The 22,316-nt window shown below is 38.3% G+C and overlaps 2 protein-coding genes across 3 annotated transcripts in view; one reads left to right on the top strand and one right to left on the bottom strand.

The window, feature by feature from the left end:
• si:dkeyp-97b10.3 (uncharacterized) overlaps positions 1-5,295 on the top strand; it is a 40,121-nt gene extending 34,826 nt beyond the window's left edge. For both annotated transcript variants that reach the window (XM_058745503.1, XM_058745502.1), the window contains exons 13-15: positions 2,143-2,223; positions 2,304-2,603; positions 4,594-5,295. In XM_058745503.1, coding sequence (XP_058601486.1) covers positions 2,143-2,223; positions 2,304-2,603; positions 4,594-4,622 — 410 coding nt within the window. In that variant the 3' untranslated portion in view covers positions 4,623-5,295. The remainder of the gene's footprint in view (positions 1-2,142; positions 2,224-2,303; positions 2,604-4,593) is intronic.
• Positions 5,296-14,005: 8,710 nt separating this feature from the next.
• Positions 14,006-21,462, bottom strand: il12a (interleukin 12a; the record flags this gene model as incomplete). The annotated part of the gene is made up of 6 exons (XM_058745287.1): positions 14,006-15,549; positions 15,718-15,762; positions 16,707-16,826; positions 16,908-16,949; positions 19,395-19,511; positions 21,328-21,462. Coding segments are annotated over 6 exons (591 nt in total), but the record flags the coding sequence as incomplete, so codon positions are not given.
• Positions 21,463-22,316: the final 854 nt, after the last annotated feature.

Below are 22,316 nucleotides of genomic sequence, written 5' to 3'. Positions count from 1 at the left end.
CAAATTCAGTGAAGGCAACAGTGTTTATCCGGCTTTACGTTTGGGTGGTATTGATATTTTAGATCAGAAATGCAATAACAAACATATTCGCAAAATATTTCAGACAAAGAGAAAGATTACTCCAAGAGGGAAATTCTACTGGGGTTCCTTTATAACAAATATAAATTGGAGAAAGGCCTGGCTTTTGCCAAGTAAAGTTTGTATGTCTAACAAAGTTAAGGAGGTTCATTATAAAATCCTTCATAAAATTTATCCTGTTAATTTGTCTGTTTCTAAATATTCTGATGTTGATGAGTCTTGCTGGTTTTGTGGTTTTGTTGAAGAAACAGCTGCCCATTTGTTTTTTGATTGTGGTGTTACCAACAAATTGTGGGTTGACTTAAGCACCTATGTTTCTAACCTTACAAATGTGACCCATACCTTCGTCCTCAAAAATGTAATTTTTTATTATGAAAATCCAAAGCTATTACCTGCTGAATATGTTGTTAATTTTCTTATATTGAAAGCAAAATTCTTCATTCATAAGTAAAAATGGCTTAAATCTCTTTTGTCTTTCCCCCTTTTTCTTTCTGAATTTGTTTCTCTTGTTTCATCTCTAAGACTTACAAATAACAAAAAGAGTGCCACATTTTTGATGGACTATGACAGCTTTTCTAAAATTATGTAATTTTATTTTTTGCACTTTTCTGTATAGATAATTCTATAATTTGATGTACGCAAATCCAAAATATTTGTTTTCTGTCTTTATTTTTATGATTATTCTTTGTAGGAATATATTCATGTCCTGTTTCCCTGTTCTTGTATATTTCTACAAGTTTTGCAATAAAAAAAATAAAATAATATTATAAGCGTCACAGTATGAGTAGTAAACAAAACCGCGTGTCTGCGCCATTCACTAACATAGAGACACACAGAATTCATATTTAAATAGTCTTTTGCAGCTTAATATTTACAAAAAGCTAGTGGGAGTGTGCTCACCTGTGTGTGTGCGCACGTGTGTGTGTGTGTGCGCGCACGTGTGTGTGTGTGTGTGTGTGTGTGTGTGTGCGTGCGAGATACAGAGAGCAGAAGAGAATTGTAAACGCACGACCATGTAGAGACAGAAATGTCATGCCATCGTGTAAATAAGATAAATAACAAGGCTATTTAGTTTAGCAAGACTATTTAGATAGCCGCCTAATATAATGGCAGGGGAAACACTGAGTGCTAAGGGAATTATACAAATTAATATATGAATGCACCTCTGAAGATTCTGACTGTCTTCAGAAAAGATTCGAAGGTATTCGCTCCGTGTAATACCTAATAAAGTAGTGTTCTTTACGAGAAACAGCTGTAGTTCTGCTGCTCCATCAGCGCCACCTGCTGTCAGAGACTGGATTTACAGAGACTCACATTCACATTCAGTCTGTGTGCGGTTTCTGTCTGGACTAAACACAGACCGGATCTGCCTGCCCTGCTGTAATTTATGACCGGTTGATGAAAAACAAGCTGATGTGGATTCTACACATTTAAACAATAATAAGCGATCTAGAATTATTTATGGAGCAGATAAAATACTGATAATCGTTATTAATCAAATATCATTTATACTTAACCCTTTTCTTTATTTAAAAGCTGAAATGTGAGGTTTACCATTTTATGAAACTTTTTCAAAGCTTTATTTGAACATTTCGTACGTTATTAGATAAACTGTTGTCAGTCATGTCGTCATTTAAAATCTGGACATCATTGGTTAATGTTATTGTTTTAGTGCTCATGCAAACTAAAAGTCACTTTATTTGTTGTTTGTTGATTTTAAATATAAAACTTGGTGAAATGATTAATGTGTCAGTACTTTCTGAACATTTCCAGCACATTTTAACAATACCGTGATAATACTGATAACCATGATCATTTTGGTCACTATAATCGTGATTTTCATACCGTTACATCTCTACTAAGAATCATAAACTTGTGTTGGTCACAGAGCTGAATTTCTGCAATAATCCAAAAGACAGTGGAAAAATCCTACTGGGTTTATGTTGAGGGAAGCAGTGATGTGAACTTACGGGTTTGTCTACAACAATGCATCATCACTTCAGTGCTCTATTCATCACAGAATATTCAGGAACGATGGATGTTTTGTGGTCTCGTCGTTTACAGGCAGAAAGAGACACAGCAGCACGTCGGAGGAAGATCTCTGTCACAAACACAGCAAGAAAGCTCGCGGCATTGATGAGGCCGGTAAGTGTATGATGACCGTGATGCCTTGTTACAGTATTTATCCTGATTATATGTTGACTGGAGTGCTGGTGTGTCTTCAGACTGTCACGCGACGGCCCCAGCCCCGGCTCCGACTCCGGACCTGACGGACCAGCAGCTGATGCAGGTGGCTAAACGCATGGGGAGGGAGTGGAAGGTCGTGGCCATCAGCTGTCTGGGCCTCAGCAAGCAGGACCTGGAGGAGATGGAGGCCGCCGAGGAGAGCGTGACCATGCTGAAGTTCAACATGCTGGAGCGCTGGAGAAGACGTCAGCCCAAGGGAAAAGCGGGAATTCAGGATCTCCACAAATGTTTGAAAGACAACGATGACGTGCCGAATGAGGTCATTGCTGTGCTGGACGGTGAGTCTGGACGGGATCTGGTGTGTTTCAGTGTGTATCCTCTAGCAGGAGGGATGGCCTGGGCTCAGTGTAACAGATGAAAAAGGCTTTGAGGTGTGTCTATTTGTAGAGGTTGACCGATATATTGGCCGATATTAGGAATGTTTTAATGATTAGCATCTGCCGATATGTTTTTGTTTGGTTAGTAAGAGCAGGACTTTTTATTTATCTGTAAATGAAATAGTGTGATATCATCAGCTTTATATCAACCATTAGCCACTCTATTCTAGTGGTTGACCAATATATTGCCAAGGCCAATATACTGGCATTTTTTAATTATCTGCATCGGCTGATAAGTTTTTCTGTTTGGCCAATGTGCCAGAAGCATTTTATTTTGACGGAATCAAGAGGTTTCCAATGTTTATTTTCATCAAGGTTGTTTTTTCGTATTTGATCATTTTCAGACTGATTTGTAATTTGTAAATATTGTATAAAATTTATAGAAATTTAATTTCAGCAATTGTTGTGCATGTGTTGGCGTATGATATTAGCATCAGATATCAAGAAAGTCTATATCGGTCAACCACTGTTCTTTTTTACGTGACCTGCTGGTGACGAGGCTCATGGCGTGAGATGCTGAAAAACAATGAGATGTGCATCTAAAGCAGATGTATGACACAGTCCAACAGATCAAACACAGCACAGGGATGCAGAAGTCCTTTAGAAAGACAGTTCTGAGAATCAAGGCCACTTTTTCAGACATGCGACGTTCAACCAGGCGATGCCTGTGATTTTGCCAATCATTCCTGTTTAACGCAAGACACTACAGACACAACCTTTGGTTTTTTTCTTTTTTCTTTCATGCACTGGTCAATTTTGCTTCTATATCATGTCTTCTTTCAAACTAGTGGAAAGAAAACATCCAAAATACACATTCAAGTGTTTATTTTATTGCACTTTGTCTACATGCATCTGTTCATTTCAATTCCAGTTCATATCTTTAAAGAGTTTTTTCTCTTACATACAGCAAACTTTACAGTTTTTTCCTCTCTGTATTCTGAAGAGATTTACTAAGAGGTTTGTTTATATATAATTCACACTGATTTATACAATATGGTGAAGATGTATTGTTTTCTGTCTGTTTTCTGATTTTTGCAGTGATAAAAAGAGAAATCTGAAATCCCCATCATAAAAACAATTAACGCTAATATTTCAGTAAAATCATATTGGAAAATTTAACCTGGCTTTATCTAGTTTTAAGATTTCTTGTCTTGCTTGAAACACATTTATGCTTCCTCTCTGCAGCATGAAAATGTTTTTAATGTCTTTGCAAAGTGGCTTGATGAGTGCAGTTTTAGGATGGGACATACTATTTATTATGAGACATTTCTGTAATAATACCAGTTACTGTTAGTCAAGTCACCTTTATTTATATAGCGCTTTTAACAATACAGATTGTGTCAAAGCACTTAACAGTATCAAATTGGAGGATAGAGTGTCAGTAATGTATAATGATAAGATTAAACACTCAATTTTCAGTTAAAGGCATTTCATTATTGAATTCAGAGATGTCATTGTCTAGCTCAGTTTAGTTTAAATAGTATCTGTGCAATCAAATCGACGATAATCGCTAGAAATTAAGTGTCCCCAACTGAGCAAGCCAGAGGCGACAGCGGCAAGGAACCAAAACTCCCTCTGTGACAGAATGGAGAAAAAAAACCTTGGGAGAAACCAGGCTCAGTCTGGGGCCAGTTCTCCTCTGACCAGACGAACCAGCAGTTCAAAAGTTTATATTAGTATAGTAAACAGTTAGTATAGTAAACAGTGATCATTTGTAGTAATTTTGATGATGTGTGGTTTGAAAAGCTAGTGATTTGTTGGTTCATGCCAGCAGTGTTGTCCTCGTCAGTACAGGGCTTCTGTTTCAGTACAGTATATCAGCAGAACTGCTGATTGTTTTATCATACACATTCACACTGAAACATTTGTGTGTGTCTCTTTTTCTTTCCAGAGATGCTACAAAATAATTCCGCTACATGAGCTTCAGCTGTGAGATGAGCGCACGTCTGTCCACCTGTCTGGAGTCTGTGGACGTCTACCGAATTTTAAAGCTGACCGATCATCAGAAATCATTTTAACCATTGACAGAGACCGATGAAGTCCTGAGGGTTGTTCTCATACTGGAATCTGGAGCTTTCAGGAAAAACTTCAGGAGAACTGAGCTCTGTAGATACTTGACGCTCTTAGTACATCTGGTACATTTTGTATGTAGCTCTTTGTACATTTTTAGATATTGTACATATTTGAATGTTTTTGTAAGGATTGTAAGTTGAACTCAGTTTGTTTCGTCGAACTATGAGCCGTGATCATCTGCATTTGTTTTTAAGGAATAGGGTTGATGTTTTGATCTCAGGTGCCGTCGTTCTCTGATGGTTATGGACTGACGTTTTAGTAGCATAACACCAGCGTATGATATCATGATATTCATGCAGATACAAGCTCCATCCCCACGAGTGACCATCACTGTTCACATGGACACAGAGCTCATGTCGTGTGACACTGGTTCAGAATATTTCGGCAAACGGCTGCATTAGTTTCTCTGTCATGTGAAATGTTTGTTGGGTAAATCCGCACCTCTCACACCTATATGATGTGCTCTCTCAGGGGAATCTTTATTCTTTAAATGAATAAATCATGAAAATGAATGACAGAACCACTGTTTGTATTTTCATCCAAGTCTATAGGAGCTTAAACCTGGTTCATTTCAGATGGTTTCTCTCCATATGTTTGCCAAAAGCAGTACGTTCATCTGCTGATCTCCGGGACATGTGACATGGATTTCACGCGGGCCAGATGTGGGCCGGATCTGGGCCAACACCATTTTGCTGTCTGGGACATGATGTGTGAATGTGCACGCTCATGATAATGTTCTGATGTCATAAACCAGAGCATTTCAGTGTAAGTTACTTTTGCAGTTTAGCGTCAATAAACCTGTGATAGCACTCCATTTTAAGAGTTCATAATAATGTGGTAGTTAAGCATGAACACACCAGTAATTAACAACTAACTGAACATACAGTACATTAAGGGTATATTAGCATTACTTATATCTAATCAAACATTTGAAAAATTAAACGTGTAAAGAATAAATAAGCAAAAATAATCCATTAATGGTTAACAGAAAGTACAGTAAATGTAGTAAAAGATAGGGTTACAATTTATTATTGGTTCGATTGCTTCAGTCTGTTGTGCTGCTGAGAGGTTTGTGTTTGTAGCTCTGTGTACCTTCGCTTTTTATTGAATCTCTACTTTACTTTCAATCCCTTTTGTCTAAAGTGATAATATATAACTTAATTCCCACCATATTTCTGGTGTTATCTTTCAAACTAATCTAACTAATTTGATCGTTCTCCTTTAAAAACCGCGAGTGCAGCTTGTTAGCCCGTTAGCTTGTCACTCGCGGTTCCATTTGCATTTCTATTCGCGCCTATTATTATTTTATTTTTTCCTCGCTCCGTTTTTCACGAGCTCATCAAACAACAGTGGTAAGTGGTAAGTTAAGTTGGTATCATTCAACAATCACGGTGAGTAATGGCTTCTTCTCCTGCTATTGTTGTTTGCACTGTTTGCCACATGTATAGTTTATCTGTCTCTGTCAGCAGCGAGGGATTCACATGTGATAAATGCAGGGAAATAGTTAGGCTGACAGAGAAGGTTTTAGAACTAGAGACACGCATCCAAACTTTAGTTGAGGACAGTAAGAATGTGAGGGCTGTAGATACTGCTTTGGATGCGACTAGCTCAGGGAGTCCTGTACATTGTTCGGTTTCGGTTGAGCCCGTGCAGCAGGGCAACTGGGTGACAGTGAGGCGGCATAGTCGCGGGTCAAAACACCACTCTTCCGTTCCGATCAGAACATCAAACAGGTTCTCCCCACTCGGTGACGCACCCACCGAGAAACCTGATGAAAGTGCTCTGGTTATTGGCGATTCTATTGTACGGAACGTGAAAATAGAGACACCAGCCACCATAGTCCATTGTTTACCCGGAGCCAGAGCGCCTGACATCTTGGCAAATTTAAAAGTGCTGACTAATGCTAAACGTAAATTCAGTAAGATTGTTATCCACGTCGGCGCTAATGATGTTCGACTTCGCCAGTCGGAGATCACCAAAAATAATGTTAAGGTGAGGTGTGTGAACTTGCAAGTACGATGTCAGACACTGTAATATGCTCTGGTCCGCTCCCTGCTTACCGGGGTGATGAGATTCATAGCAGACTGTCGTCACTTAATGGCTGGATGTCTAAGTGGTGCCCGCAAAATAACATAGGCTTTATAGACAATTGGAAGAATTTTTGGGGCAGACCTGACCTGTTGAAAAGAGATGGTGTCCTCCTGGGGTGGTGCCGCTCTTCTCTCTAGAAATATGGCACATAGTCTTAGAGTTTGTACTTGACTAACTGGAGCCCAGGTCAGGAAGCAGACAGACTGGCTAAACCGATCGTCTGCTAGCCGCCTCACGTCACCAAAGTCAGTTAACTCTCAGCACATAGAAACGTTTTCACCTAGATATCACTCTATAGAGACTGTGTCTGTTCCCCGAACTAGAAAATACAGAAAACATCCAAACCAAAGTAATAGTAACAATTTAATTGATGTTCAACAAATAAAAAACGATATAATACAGATAAACACATGATAAAGCTTGGCTTATTAAATATTAGATCCGTTTCTTCAAAAGCACTTTTTGTAAATGATATGTTCACTGACCATAAACTAGATGTGCTTTGTCTGACAGAAACCTGGCTAAAACAAGATGATTACATTACTTTAAACGAGTCTACACCCCAAGATTACTGTTACAAGCATGAACCGCGTCCAAAAGGTAAAGGGGGAGGTGTTGCTACAATTTATAGAAATATTTTCAGTATCTCTCAGAGGTTGGGTTTCAAGTATAATTCGTTCAAGTAATGGTGCTTCATATAACGTTATCCAAAGAAACAAGTGTTAATGATAAATCCCTGTGATGTTTGTACTGGCTACTGTATACAGGCCACCAGGGCACCATACAGACTTTATTAAAGAATTTTCTGATCTTCTATCGGAGTTAGTGCTGACTGCAGATAAAGTCCTAATCGTTGGTGATTTTAATATCCATGTTGATAATGATAGAGATTCGTTGGGATCAGCATTTATAGACATTCTAAACTCAATTGGTGTTAAACAACACGTGTCAGGACCTACTCATTGTCGAAATCATACTCTAGATTTAATACTGTCACATGGAATTGATGTCAGTGGCGTTGAAATTTTGCAGCAGAGCGATGATATCTCAGATCATTATCTAGTCTCCTGTATATTCCATATAGCTAAAGCTGTAAAGCCAACTTCTTGTTACAAATATGGTAGAACCATTACCTCTACCACAAAAGACTGCTTTATAAATAATCTTCCTGACTTATCTCAGTTCCTCAGTATATCCAATAGCTCAGAACAACTTGATGATGTAACAGGAACTATGGACTCTCTCTTTTCTAGCACTTTAGATGCGGTTGCTCCTTTACGCTTAAGGAAGATTAAGGATAAGAGTCCAACACCGTGGTATAATGAGCACACTCGCGCCCTAAAGAGAGCAGCCGGAAAATGGAGCGCAGCTGGAGGAAATCTAAATTAGAGGTATTTCGTTTAGCTTGGCGGAAAGTACCCTATCCTACAGAAAAGCATTAAAACTGCTAGATCTGATTACTTTTCGTCTCTTCTAGAAGAAAACAAACATAACCCCCGATATTTATTCAATACAGTAACTAAATTAACGAAAAATCAAGCATCAACAGGTGTTGGCATTTCCCAAGAGCATAGCAGTAATGACTTTATGAACTACTTCACTTCCAAGATCGATACTATCAGAGATAAAATTGTAACCATGCAGCCGTCAGCTACAGTATCGCATCAGATAGCGCACTATAGACCCCCTGAGGAACAATTCCACTCATTCTCTACTGTAGGAGAGGAAGAATTGTCTAAACTTGTTAAATCATCTAAACCAACATCATGTATGTTAGACCCGATTCCATCTAAACTACTAAAGAGCTGCTTCCAGAAGTCATAGATCCTCTTTTGGCTATTATTAATTCATCATTGTCATTAGGATATGTCCCCAAAACCTTCAAATTGGCTGTTATTAAGCCTCTCATTAAAAAACCACAACTTGACCCCAAAGATCTAGTTAATTACAGACCGATCTCAAATCTCCCTTTTCTGTCAAAGATACTAGAAAAGGTAGTATCCTCACAATTATATTCCTTCCTAGAAAAATGATATCTGTGAGGAATTCCAGTCAGGATTTAGATCGTATCATAGTACTGAGACTGCTCTCATTAGAGTTACAAATGACCTGCTTCTATCATCTGATTGTGGTTGTATCTCTTTATTAGTTCTACTGGATCTTAGCGCTGCGTTCGACACTATCGACCACAACATTCTTTTGAATAGACTACAAAACTTTGTTGGCATTAGTGGAAGTGCCTTAGCATGGTTCAAATTGTACTTATCTGACCGCCATCAGTTCGTAGCAGTGAATGAAGAGGTATCATATCGATCACAAGTGCAGTATGGAGTACCTCAAGGCTCAGTACTAGGGCCGTTACTTTTCACGCTCTATATGTTACCCTTGGGAGATATTATCAGGAGACATGGTGTTAGCTTTCACTGTTATGCTGATGATACTCAGCTCTATATTTCTTCGCGGCCCGGTGAAACACACCAAATTGAGAAACTAACGGAATGCATAGTCGATATAAAAACTGGATGACGAGTAATTTTTACTGCTAAATTCTGAAAAACAGAGGTGTTAATTATCGGACCTAAAACCCCACATGTAACCTAGAACATTATCTAACACTTGACGGCTGCTCTGTCAATTCTTCTTCATCAGTCAGGAACCTAGGTGTGCTGTTCGATAGCAATCTGTCATTTGAAAGCCATGTTTCTAGCATCTGTAAAACTGCATTTTTCATCTCAAAAGCATATCTAAATTGCGACCAATGCTCTCAACGTCAAATGCAGAAATGTTAATTCATGCGTTTATGACCTCAAGGTTAGACTATTGTAATGCTTTATTGGGTGGTTGTTCTGCACGCTTGATCAACAAACTACAGTTGGTCCAAAATGCAGCAGCTAGAGTCCTTACTAGAACCAGGAAATATGACCATATTAGCCCGGTTCTGTCAACACTGCACTGGCTCCCTATCAAGCATCGGATAGATTTTAAAAGCTTGTTAATTACTTATAAAGCCCTGAATGGTTTAGCTCCTCAGTACTTGAGCGAGCTCTTATCGCATTATAGTCCTCCACGTCCGCTGCGTTCTCAAAACTCTGGCCGTTTGCTAATACCTAGAATATCAAAATCGACTGCGGGCGGCAGATCCTTTTCCTATTTAGCACCCAAACTCTGGAACAGTCTACCTAACACTGTTCGGGAGGCAGACACACTCTGTCAGTTTAAATCTAGATTAAAGACCCATCTCTTTAGCCTGGCTTACACATAACACATTAATACGCTTCTATTATTCAAATCCGTTAAAGGATTGTTAGGCTGCATTAATTAGATGAACCGGAACCGGGAACACTCCCCATAACACCACGATGTACTCGTTACATCGTAAGTTGAATAACATCTGCGCTAATGTTTGTCTGTTTCTTTCCTAGTCTGTTTCTCGGTCCGTGTCCGATCAGATGGTGGGTCGGCGCCGGGAGGTGACGTCTGCGGCCCTGATCGTCGGCGGAGACCAGGACGCCCGGATGACCCCCAGAGATATATCAACCAAAAATAACAAAATAACTAAAATATAATAAAATACCTAACTACATAATACTACTATTGTTAGAACTTGCAACAAAATTAAAATAGAAATAGAAACTTTTGAACTGCGGGTTTCGTCTGGTCAGAGGAGAACTGGCCCCGACTGAGCCTGGTTTCTCCCAAGGTTTTTCTCCATTCTGTCTCGGAGGAGTTTTGGTTCCTTGCCGCTGTCGCCTCTGGCTTGCTCAGTTGGGGACACTTAATTTCTAGCGATTATCGCCGATTTGATTGCACAGATACTATTTAAACTAAACTGAGCTAGACAATGACATCTCTGAATTCAATAATGAAATGCCTTTATCTGAAAATTGAGTGTTTAATCTTATCATTATACATTACTGACACTCTATCCTCCAATTTGATACTGTTAAGTGCTTTGACACAATCTGTATTGTAAAAGCGCTATATAAATAAAGGTGACTTGACTTGACTATTTTGATTGAACAGTTTAGATATTCTGTTGTTAACTGTACACTATGTCACTTTGCAACTATATCTCATCTAACTCCCGTTGGAGTATTAGTAGACTGTTAGTTTACAGTTGGTTGAATTAGTTGAAAAATTAACTTCTTTTAGTCATTATTTGTAATGTAAACATTTCTTATGTGTAGTAAGTTATTTACATAATGTTATATTTTTGCGATTTACAATCTGTAAAGTAAACTGAACAATATGAATCATTATATTTACTCGGTGTTAGCTTTACAGTTTGGAGTAATAAATTGCTAAATTGTGTAAAAAAGACAGTTTGACTCCTGTTCTGAAGTGAAAAGTATATCCACATGAATGATTGATTTGTATGGCACATACTGAGTGACGTTCAAATTTATTCACCAGAATAAGCTGAATAATCATGGCTTAGTTTCCAGTAATACAGCACTACTAGAGATTCATGCTTAACTACCACATAACTAATGCTAATATGTTTTTACTATATGTTCAATTAATCATTAATTACCAGTGTGTTAATGCCTGTTAATAAAGCAAATCTCTCCTGTGAACTGTCAAAATGCAGACCGCACATCACATGTCCCTCCAGAGACAGTAATATATCGGATCACTGTTACACGACAATAAAAGATGCGTATCACTCTGTCCCACGGGCAGCTTTGGGGCTCTCTGATCACTGTTTAGTTCATCTTATACCGACCTACAGGCAAAAACTGAAATCAGCTAAACCTGTATTAAGGACTGTAAAAAGATGGACTAATGAAGCAGTGGTGATTTACATGCCTGTTTCGACTGCACTGGTTGGAGTGTTTTTGAAGCTGCTGCCAACGATCTGGAAAAGCTCACAGAGACTGCAATATCATATATCAGTTTCTGTGAGGATATGTGCATTCCTACAAGGACTCATTTAATTTACAACAATGACAAACCATGGTTCACTGTAAAACTCAGACAGCTCCGTGAGGCCAAAGAAGATGCTCACAGGAGTGGAGACAGATTGTTGTATAAACAGGCCAAAAACACACTGGAAAAAGAGATCAGAGTACCAAAGAGGAATTATTCTGAAAAACTGAGGATTCAGCTCTCTTCCAATGACATGGCTTCAGTGTGGAAATGTCTGAAAGACATCACCAACTACAAGACACCAGCCCCAAGCACTGTGGAGAATCAACAACTGACAGATGATCTGAATGAGTTTTATTGCAGGTTTGAAAAAACACCCCACACCCGCCCTGAACACCTCGCCACACAACCATTAACACCTCCAGCAAGCCCCCTCTCCCCCACACCTGCACTTCAGATCAGTGAAGACGATGTGTGCCAGGTCTTCCAGAAGCAGAAGCGGAAGAAAGCACCAGGCCTAGATGGTGTTACACCAGTTTGTCTGAAATCCTGTGCTGACCAGCTGGCCCCCATCTTCACACATATCTTCAACAGATCACTGGAGCTGTGCGAAGTCCCTTCATGCTTCAAACGCTCCACCATCATCCCCATCCCAAAGACACCCAAGATAACAGGACTTAACGACTACAGACCTGTGGCTCTAACGTCTGTGGTCAATGAAGGCATTCAAAAAACTGGTGCTGGCCCTGCTGAAGGATATTACTTGACCCTTGCTGGATCCTCTTCAGTTTTCCTACAGAGCAAACAGGTCTGTGGATGATGCAGTCAACATGAGACTGCATTATGTTCTACAACATCTAGACAGACCAGGGACTTATGTCAGGGTGCGCCACGGGACAACTCTTGATGGGCGAGTGCGGGCGGGAGGAGACTTGTGTGTGTGCGGGATGCAAGAGAATAAAATTATTTGCGGAACTCCTGCAAAATAGAAATTAGCTAAACATAAAATGTGTAAAACATATAAATTGTTATTTATCTGTTGCACAAAAGCAAAAAGAACAACTAATATTAACATTAAAATGATTAACATGCGCAAGCCAGGCAGAGTTTCTATTTATTACACGTGTTTAAAGCGTTGCGCAATATAGCCAATCACAGACTCAGCTGTTGATTTCTGGAATGCAATGGCCAATCAGAGGTGATTAAGTTAGAATCCACTCACAGCAGTGCTGAAATTGCATGCTCATGAATCGTCTCATTTTAATACACCAAGTATAGACATTAAATGTGAAATTTAATTCATATGTTCATTGTGTTATAACAGAGCTCTATGAGATTGCGATGAACTGAGATGTCAGCTTTTAGAGATTTTGTCATGCCAAACCAAGCAGCAGCCCGTGCTTGCTTTTCTGTTAAAAATAACAGTGGTTTGTGAATGGTGATGCTTAGCCTAAATAACAAATATTTTATTGGGAGCGTTTATGCTGGGATGTTATGGAGCTTAGGAGATGTTACAGAACCATTTCATGTAAATTTCTTTGATGTACTGAAAAAAATCTATATAGATTAGGCTACTTTTATGCGGGCGGGACAAAACATGAATGCGGGACCAGATAAGATATATTTCTGCAGGCGTGGGACAGAATCTTGTGGGACTGAAAGATCTGTCCCGCACAGGTCTCTAGTCTGGTGCAGTCTTAACAACATGGAGCTCAACACTCAGCATGCTCAAAACAGTGGAGATGATCGTTGAATTCAGGAGAAACTCCCCTGCTCTCCCCCCACTCACCATCATGAACAGCTGCAGTGGAGTCATTCAGATTCCTGGGCACCACTATCTCTCAGGACCTGAAGTGGGACACTCGCATAGACTCCATTGTGAAAAAGGGTCAGCAGAGGTTGTACTTCCTTCGCCAGCTGAGGAAACTCAACCTGCCACAGGAGCTGCTGATACAGTTCTACTCCGCCATCATTGAATCCGTCTTCTACACTTCAATAACTGTCTGGTTCAGCTCCAAGAACTGTACTCATCCAGAGTGAGCAAAAGGGCTGACAAAATCACTCTGGACCCTCACATCCAGCACACTCCCTCTTTGAACTGCTGCCGTCTGGTCGACGCTACAGAGCTCTGAGCACCAGAACGGCCAGCACAGGAACAGTTTCTTCCCTCAGACAATCCATCTCATGAACACTTGACAATAAATGTGGAACACACAACACTATTTATACACATACATTTATTTATCTAACACACATACTTAATTTACATTTCAAATTTGCACATAATATACATGTCCATACAAAATTGTCTATTTTTAATATACCTGTACATACAAATTGTCACTTTGTATATTGTTATTCCCTATTTACTTATTTGTGTTTATCTGTTTTTTGTCTTGTCGCTGTCATTCTGTTGCACTGTGGAAGCTTCTGCCACGAAAACAAATTGCTCGTATGTGTAAACATACCTGGCCATAAAGCTCATTCTGATTCTGATTCTGATGCTTAACTACTACATAATTATGGACCCTTAAAATAAACTGCACACATGGGGCCTCATTTTTAAAGTGTGCATATGGACAGATTTGATCTCGAGTGTGCGTGTGCGCTTAAATCCACTCCAACGCTCATATTTGTAAAAACTGTCTTTGACGTGGAAAAGTGCTTAGCGTCACGTCAGTGTCTGAGCAGACGTACGCACTTTTTATTGTCGGAGTACTGCAGGTTTTTGAAAAATGTAAGCTGTTCTTGCAGCTCGCTGTTCTAAATTAAAGTATTTGGACGGTGACTGGTGATCTGAAATCATTCAGTTGCGCACAAGTTCAAGATCATTTGTGATTCGTTTGTGATCTGAAAGAGTACGCGTGTACTTGCATTTTCTGTACGTACGTTCATTTTATGAATCACATGTACGCATATTTGAGAAATGATCGTAAGATCAATTTTAGGATGGTTTCGGCACAACATTTTATAAATGAGACCCCAGGACACCTAGATGAGCCCCAGAGACAGATCCCCAGTGAAGACATCGTCACCTAGACGGCCATCGGGACAAGACCTCGGGAACCAGATGAGTCCTCTGCACAATCTGACTTTGCTGCAGCCTAGAATTTAACTGCTGTTTCGTCTGGTCAGAGGAGAACTGACCCCCGACTGGGTTTCTCCCAAGGTTTTTTCCTCCATTCTGTCACGGATGGAGTTTTGGTTCCTTGCTGCTGTCGCCTCTGGCTTGATTAGTTGGGGACACTTAATTTCCAGTGATATCGTCAACTTGATTGCACAGATACTATTTAAACTGAACTGAGCTGGACGATGACATCACTGAATTCAATAATGAAATGCCTTTAACTGAAAATTGAGTGTTTACTATTGTCCTTGTCCATTATTGACACACGATTTCCTATTTGATGCTGTAAAGCAGCTTTGACACAATCTGTATTGTTAAAAGTGCTATATAAATAAAGGTGACTTGACTTCTTGGGAATCATCCACACAAACACAAAATACATTTTTGGTGCACAAATATTTTAATAAATAGTTAATAAATAATGTATTACATACACATAAATAAATAATTTCTCAAAACAAATAAATAGATTGAGTGATGAACATAAATATTCAGCTTATGTGTGACTGACAGGCGTCAGCCGATGAAGGTGACCCAGCGCTGTAGTGAATGACATCATTTCCTGTGCTCTCCAGAGCCGATGTAGCCCAGCGCCCGGTTCACAGTGATGGCCCGGATGTGAAAGCCCTTCAGCGTTTTGCACAGCGACAGGCGGTTATTGAAGGACGAGCCGTTCCAGACGCGCCACTGCACACATCAGAGAACATGAGCGTCAGAAACAACGAGTCGGTCTACAGTGACCGAGCATGAAGGTGGTGATACACAGGACAATTTTTTTGAGCACTTTCCCATTGAGAATGGCTCAAAACGTTGCCCTGTGTATCATCACCTTGAGAGATGACGACAGACACTCACCTGAGGAAACTCTCCATCCGCAGCCTCACAGTTCTCATTCAAACACTGCAAAACAAGCAGAATTTGCCATTTATTAGAGTTGTCATCACACACACACGACACCTTTTTACTGTTTACACACACTAAACTGAGGAATACTCAGCTTTTGGAATGGAATGCCAGCTTACGAAGTGAGCACTGCACAATGAACACTGGGTTCTGTCTACTAGTCCTTAACCCTTGTGTTACGTTGAGCATCAGAAATACTGGTTAACCTAGGATATTTTTTTGATTTTGTCACAGTTTCTCATGCCTGCAAAGTTTTAACATATGGAAAGCTGTGGGATATGCAAATATGTGCATGCAAAATATTGATTATGATTATGATGTTTATAAGTCAGTTTGACCCACAGTTTAACGGTTAACGGCAGCTGCACAGACCTAAAATAAAATCATTTTTTGATGTATTTTGTCGGGTCAGGTTCTCAGCTACCCTCTGAGGGTGTTAACATCTGCATTTATGCATTTGGCAGATGCTTTTATCCCAAGAAATGCACATTTTTATCAGTTTAAGCATAGTAATTTCCCTGGGTGTTTGTTAGCGGCATGCTCTACTGCTTAAAAATTTATTTATTTTTTATTTATTTATTTAAATGTAAAACTAAAAACAAAAAGTTACAATACTATTACTATTACAATACTTTTTACAATATTTCTTTATTTTTGTTTAAAAAATAGTTGTTAAACACAGTTTTATTTTTGTTGTAATGTGCGAGAAGCATTATTGTTAAAGGTTTACTGCTATGATGCCTAAAACGAAGGAATGTTTTGAGCAGTGGTTCTTTCTCTATTGAATTCAGTTCTGTGTCAGAGAGCTTAATATTTGGTGTCTGGTTGATTGGTTAAGCAGCGCTGCGGGATTCAGTGATTTACGCAGTGCTCTGATTATACAGTATGCTCGTATGGCAAGACTGATCATCAGTTAGTGTGAAGAAGGAGGAGATTCTCACATCCATCAGGGCTTTGGTGGCCGTCTTCACTGGATTCAGATCAATCTCATTGAGCTTGTAGGAGTCCAGCATCACGGCGTAATAGCGCAGATCGGCTCTGATGTTCTTCAGACAGTCCGTCTGTGAAAATCACACAAGCGTTAGATGGAGCGGATCAGCTGAGCCGGATCAGACAGATATAATACACTGCAGCGCGCTCACCTCACTGAAAGACGAGTTCCTGTGGCTGGAGCAGGACGCTTTCTGAAAGCACACATAATGATAATTAACATACTGTACTGATAACACTTCACAGTGAGCTTCCATCTGCTGACATCAGTTCACTGCATGACGCTTAACATCAACTAACAATGAAAAACACTTCTAAAGAATTTATTCATTTCGTCCATTTGAACTTTTACAACAAGTTGTATCGGTAACACTTTAGAATACTGTTCCATCATTAATGAATAACTACACCGGAACAAATGACTAATGCACTATAAACATACTAACTACTACTAACTAACAAGAAACTGATTTGGTAAGTAATAGCGCTCAGCTGAAATTGGTAGTTCACTATTAGCTAATCAATAACTACTCTTTTTTTTCAAATCCTGGAGAACTACTAAGAACTACAGGTTCATAATTAATGTGAATTATGCATAATGTATAATTAATTCTAAAGTGAATATCATGGTAGTAATGACTCAAGTATTACCAAATTCTTCAGAAGGAATTACTAATTACTTGGATCAGTATTCTAAAGTGAAGGTCATGATAACTTCCTAATATTGACTGACGTCATTGTGAGCTTTTGAGATACATGTAAGGTTTCGGATAGTAATGACTCGAGTGTTACTACATCCTTCTGAAGAAACTACTAATTACTTGGATCAGTATTCTCAAGTGAAAATCATCATAACTCCCTAATATTGGCTGACATCACTGTAAGTTTTGACACATATGTAAGGTTTTGAATAGTAATGACTCAAGTGTAGCCACATCCTAAAGTGAAGATCACGGTAACCCACTAGTAATGATATTAGTGTTACCAAATTTACTTACATGAATTACTTACAAGAACCTTACAAAAACCACAAAAGTTTATAATGATTTCAGTCATTACTAGAGAATTATCGTGTTATTCACTTTAGAATACTGATCCAAATAATTAATAATTCCTTCTGAATGATTTGGTAATACTTGAGTCATTACTAGTGGGTTACCATGACCTTCACTTTAGAATTAATTATGCATTATGCATTATTCATATTAACTATGAACCTGTATACAGTAGTTCTCAGTAGTTCTTGGGGAGGTATAAAAAAAAATAGTAGTTATTGATTAGCTAATAGTGAACTACCACATTCAACTAAGCACTATCACTTACTAAATCATTAATCAGAGTTTCTTGTTAGATACTAGTAGTTACTAGCGTGCTAATATTGCGTTACTCATGTGTTCTTGTGTAGTTATTCATTAATGACCTGTGCTGAAATTAACTAACAATGGGTCAAAGAGTTTTCAAGCATCATAACAATGAGTGTAATACAGCTTTGAATTGTTGTTGTTAGAAAATGTAATAAAACTTGTAATTCTACATTTTTAAACTTTGCCACCATCCCATTTTGGCCATTTATCAGCGAGATTTTTTTTTTTACTCATTTAAAATGCAATAAAATGTAGTATTCTTTTATATATTTTAACATGTACAGGTCAGAATAAGTATGTTGTTTCAATGTTTACATAAATATAAGCGTTGCACTGAATGACAAGGGAACATTATTTCACCCACATTTTGACATTTTATTCTCCCAAAACTTATTTGAAACGCTTTACTGGCATTTAATGTGCTTTCTTTGTATATAAAATCACTTTTGTAAATGTGGACATTTAAATGTCTTTGACCACAATACATTTGTTAATAAAAATACATCTGTTCATCGTTAGTTCATGTTAGTTAATGCATTAACTAGTGGGATCTTAATGTGTTAGCTATATTAAATACAAGCAGCAATCACAGGGCCGAGTAAGGTTGTTTGGTCGTAGTTAGGAAAACGCTGGTTAGATTTACTGTTGTTTAATAACAATGGTAAAGTCTAGCATCAATAACCAAAACAGAGTTTGGTAACACTTTACTTCGATAGTCCACTTTAGACATTCTACTGACAGTAAGTTACTTAGCAGTCATTAGAGTATCAGTAGACTGTCTGCTTAATATCTGCTAACACTTTATTTTGATGGGTCCACAACATACAACATACAGACTATGAGAAACTTATTCTACTAACCCTAAACCTACCCTTACAGTCTGATCTGAGAATTAGTGGACATGTAGTTGCAAAGTTACTTATATTTAGTAGAATGTCTAAAGTGGACTATCAAAATAAAGCGTTTTTATGTGGAGAAACCTTGAAGTTCACAAATAGGTTAAAATTTGCCTGCAGAAATACATGGAGCAAAGCAGAACCTGACTTTGGCTGATGTTTCTTCTTCTGTCAGCAGGTGGCGCTGTCATGAGACACTCAGCAAACTGTGGCAGTTGTCTCGCTAGTTTCATGTCAGTTTGCCATCCATGTGGTTAATTTTGGTTAACTCTAACATTCTCTGGAGAAGTGATCCTGCAGTCGCTCAAGTGTGTGATGAGGGTTAAACTAAAGCGGAGTGTGATGACCGAGATGTTGTGGTGATGTGTGTGAGACTCACGTCATCGGAGGCGTTGGGCTGACAGACAGACGCTGTGAGAGTGTGAGGAATCATCTGAGCCTCCAGATCCGTGCAGTTAAAGCCAGAAAACAGATCCCTGTGCTCCATCTTCCCCTCCTGCGCTCGGAGCACACACACACACACACACACACACACAAGAGTAACGCCATTAACCATCAGAAACATTCACATAATTATACACAAGTCATGAGTCCCTTACTGGAAACATCACAAAATATTATTACTCTTGTTGCTGAAAAATGCTTAAAATAAAAGATGTTTTCATATCTATATCTACATATATATATATACCACTTAGTATATCAACCAACAGAAGGCGATTCCTTAATGACATCATCATCATCATCCTCCAGCAGAAAAGCAAACACTGACGGATCTGATGAATTCTGACATGTTTGAAATCAGTCTGATAATATGCAGTGTTGGGCTAGTTACTCAAAGAATGTAATATATTACTCATTACTAGTTACTCCTTTCAAAAGTAACGTTGTTACTTTACTTCTTACTCTCTGGCAACAGTAATTAGTTACACTACTAGTTACATTACTGCTTCTTCACGTCCCACAGAAGTTGTAACTGTGTATCTTCCAGATCAAATTCTTCTAGAATCCGCATCGGATCGCAGTCAGAAGTGATTACAGACACTCAATAGTGATTAACAGTGACGTTCAAGGAGAAGTGTTGTATTCATCTCATTAACTGTCATGTGCAGCTTGAAGCTAATTGTAATTTCTCCGTTACCCATATACGATTATATTTCATTATGTATTTTATCAAATCACATAAGTTTGTAAGAAATGTTTTAATTTTCCAAAAAGATTTTTAATTATAGTAATATAATGTAGCACATGTTGATCAGAGGGATGTAACGCCAGAGTAAAGTAAAGCCTTACACAACTTACACAACAGTGTTCAGATCATCTTTTTCCTGACAAAATCTATATAATGCAATATTTCTATCTGCTGGATGTAAGCTTTTCCATATTCCAAGCTTGCCTGCTGCACTGGGGACATCACATGCATGTGCGAGTTATGAAAATTATGAAAATAAATCTAGGAATTATTTGATAGATTTTAAATCAGCGGGTTGAGGCATCAAAGCTAACTAAGCTGTTTTATGGATGATAACTAATATTATTACTGAAATCTTATTAGTTACACTATTAGTTACTGCAAAAAGTAATATTATTACAGTAACTAAGTTACTAGTATCTAGTTACTGCCCAACACTGATAATATGAATATTTCAGGCGATGATTAAAAAGTGAAGTGGTTTTTTGTGAAGATCCTGTTCTTTTTCCAGTCACTCTGTAAATAACCGTGTTTGTAAAGCTGACGCGTCTCAGTTTGACCACAGCACATTTCTGATGATAGTCTGTTTGTAGTACTGAAATACTTCAGTACAACAAAACCATATTTAGCTAATAGTTTAGGCGCTTCAGAACAGGAATGATCCAGATATGAAAATATATTACAAATACATACAAAATAAAGGAGATTTCAAAACCATCAAAATGTGTTTAAATTTTTTTCGTATATTTTTATATACACTAAACTGTATCAAAATATATTTATGTAAATAAATGCTCTACCGATATATTATTTGCCCATTTCATTAAAATTATTCTTTAAAAGCATTCAAAAATCCATATATTTCAGTCTAAGAAAATACATTCCCACAAGAAAATATAAGTTGTCTATAACAATAGTCTTAATGTAGACTATGTTGAAATATATTTAGTTTTTGTTGAAAAATATGTTTCAAAATTCTAGCCAAATCATATTTAAAATATAGATTAAATATATGTTGTAAATTGAAATTGAAAACATATTTAGATTCAACATACATATACCAAATATATATTTGAATCTCAATTTCTAACATATATTTAGCATATATTTAAAATCTCACCTTTTTCATGATGTGTGAGACGCTGGAGAGCAGAGATCTGGCAGCGGCGCTGCATTCACACTGCTGTGTGTGTGGAGGAACTGGAGAGCCCAGCGCAAGAGCCACGAATACACTGATCACAGCACCTGCGACACACACACACACACACACACACCGTCAGTCACAGATCAGCTGCAGCACCAGAGTTCAGACGTACTGCAGTAAATCAGCTTTCAATAATGTCTCAAATGTTACATTTTAACACTTCACTTACAATCCATCAATCAAACAAACAGAATAGTAAAGATGTGAATGTATCAGTTCCATCACTATATCACGTAACAGCGAGTGTGTGTGAGTTACTCACAGATCTTCATGATGAGTGTCATCGCTCAGATTCAGCGTGTGTGTGTGTTTGCTGGAGTACGAGTGTGATGGTCTTTATACTCATGACGGGGGAATCCCTCACTCTCAATCACTGTAAAACCTCTACACACTCTCTCACACACACACACACAGTGTTGAAACTGGAATAAACACTGATGTGTGCATGCGCTCATCACAGTGACCTCAACAAACAACTGCATTACAGCCTCCTGTTTTCACTTCATTCAAACAAATCACAACACTTTCAATACTTTCCATGAATAACTGGAAAACACTGTGTGATGATCGGTAGTGGCAGGACAAGGTAAATATGAACATCAATGCTGTGTTTCCATCCACACAAATCTGTCCATATGAGTGCTTCCACTCGATCACACAATTATCTGACTAATATTTGATAAACTCACAGATTTTCTTTTTGTTCCAACAATGTATAATAACTGTCGTATGCAGTCTCAAATAGAACATAATTCATCGATCTGTAGGAGTTGACAAATTACCAACATGAGACATGATTCATTTTCAAAAAACAAAAATAAATAAGTGGAAAAAAACAGCACTTTGGAAATAACTTCATGCCATTTCTGGAAATGGTTGTCACTGAAATATGTTCGATGCCAGTT

Source organism: Onychostoma macrolepis, chromosome 15 (assembly GCF_012432095.1).
Source record: "Onychostoma macrolepis isolate SWU-2019 chromosome 15, ASM1243209v1, whole genome shotgun sequence".
Classification (NCBI taxonomy): Eukaryota; Metazoa; Chordata; class Actinopteri; order Cypriniformes; family Cyprinidae; genus Onychostoma; species Onychostoma macrolepis.
Note: the sequence above shows the minus strand (reverse complement) of the source record. Positions and strands in the feature narration are given on the sequence as shown.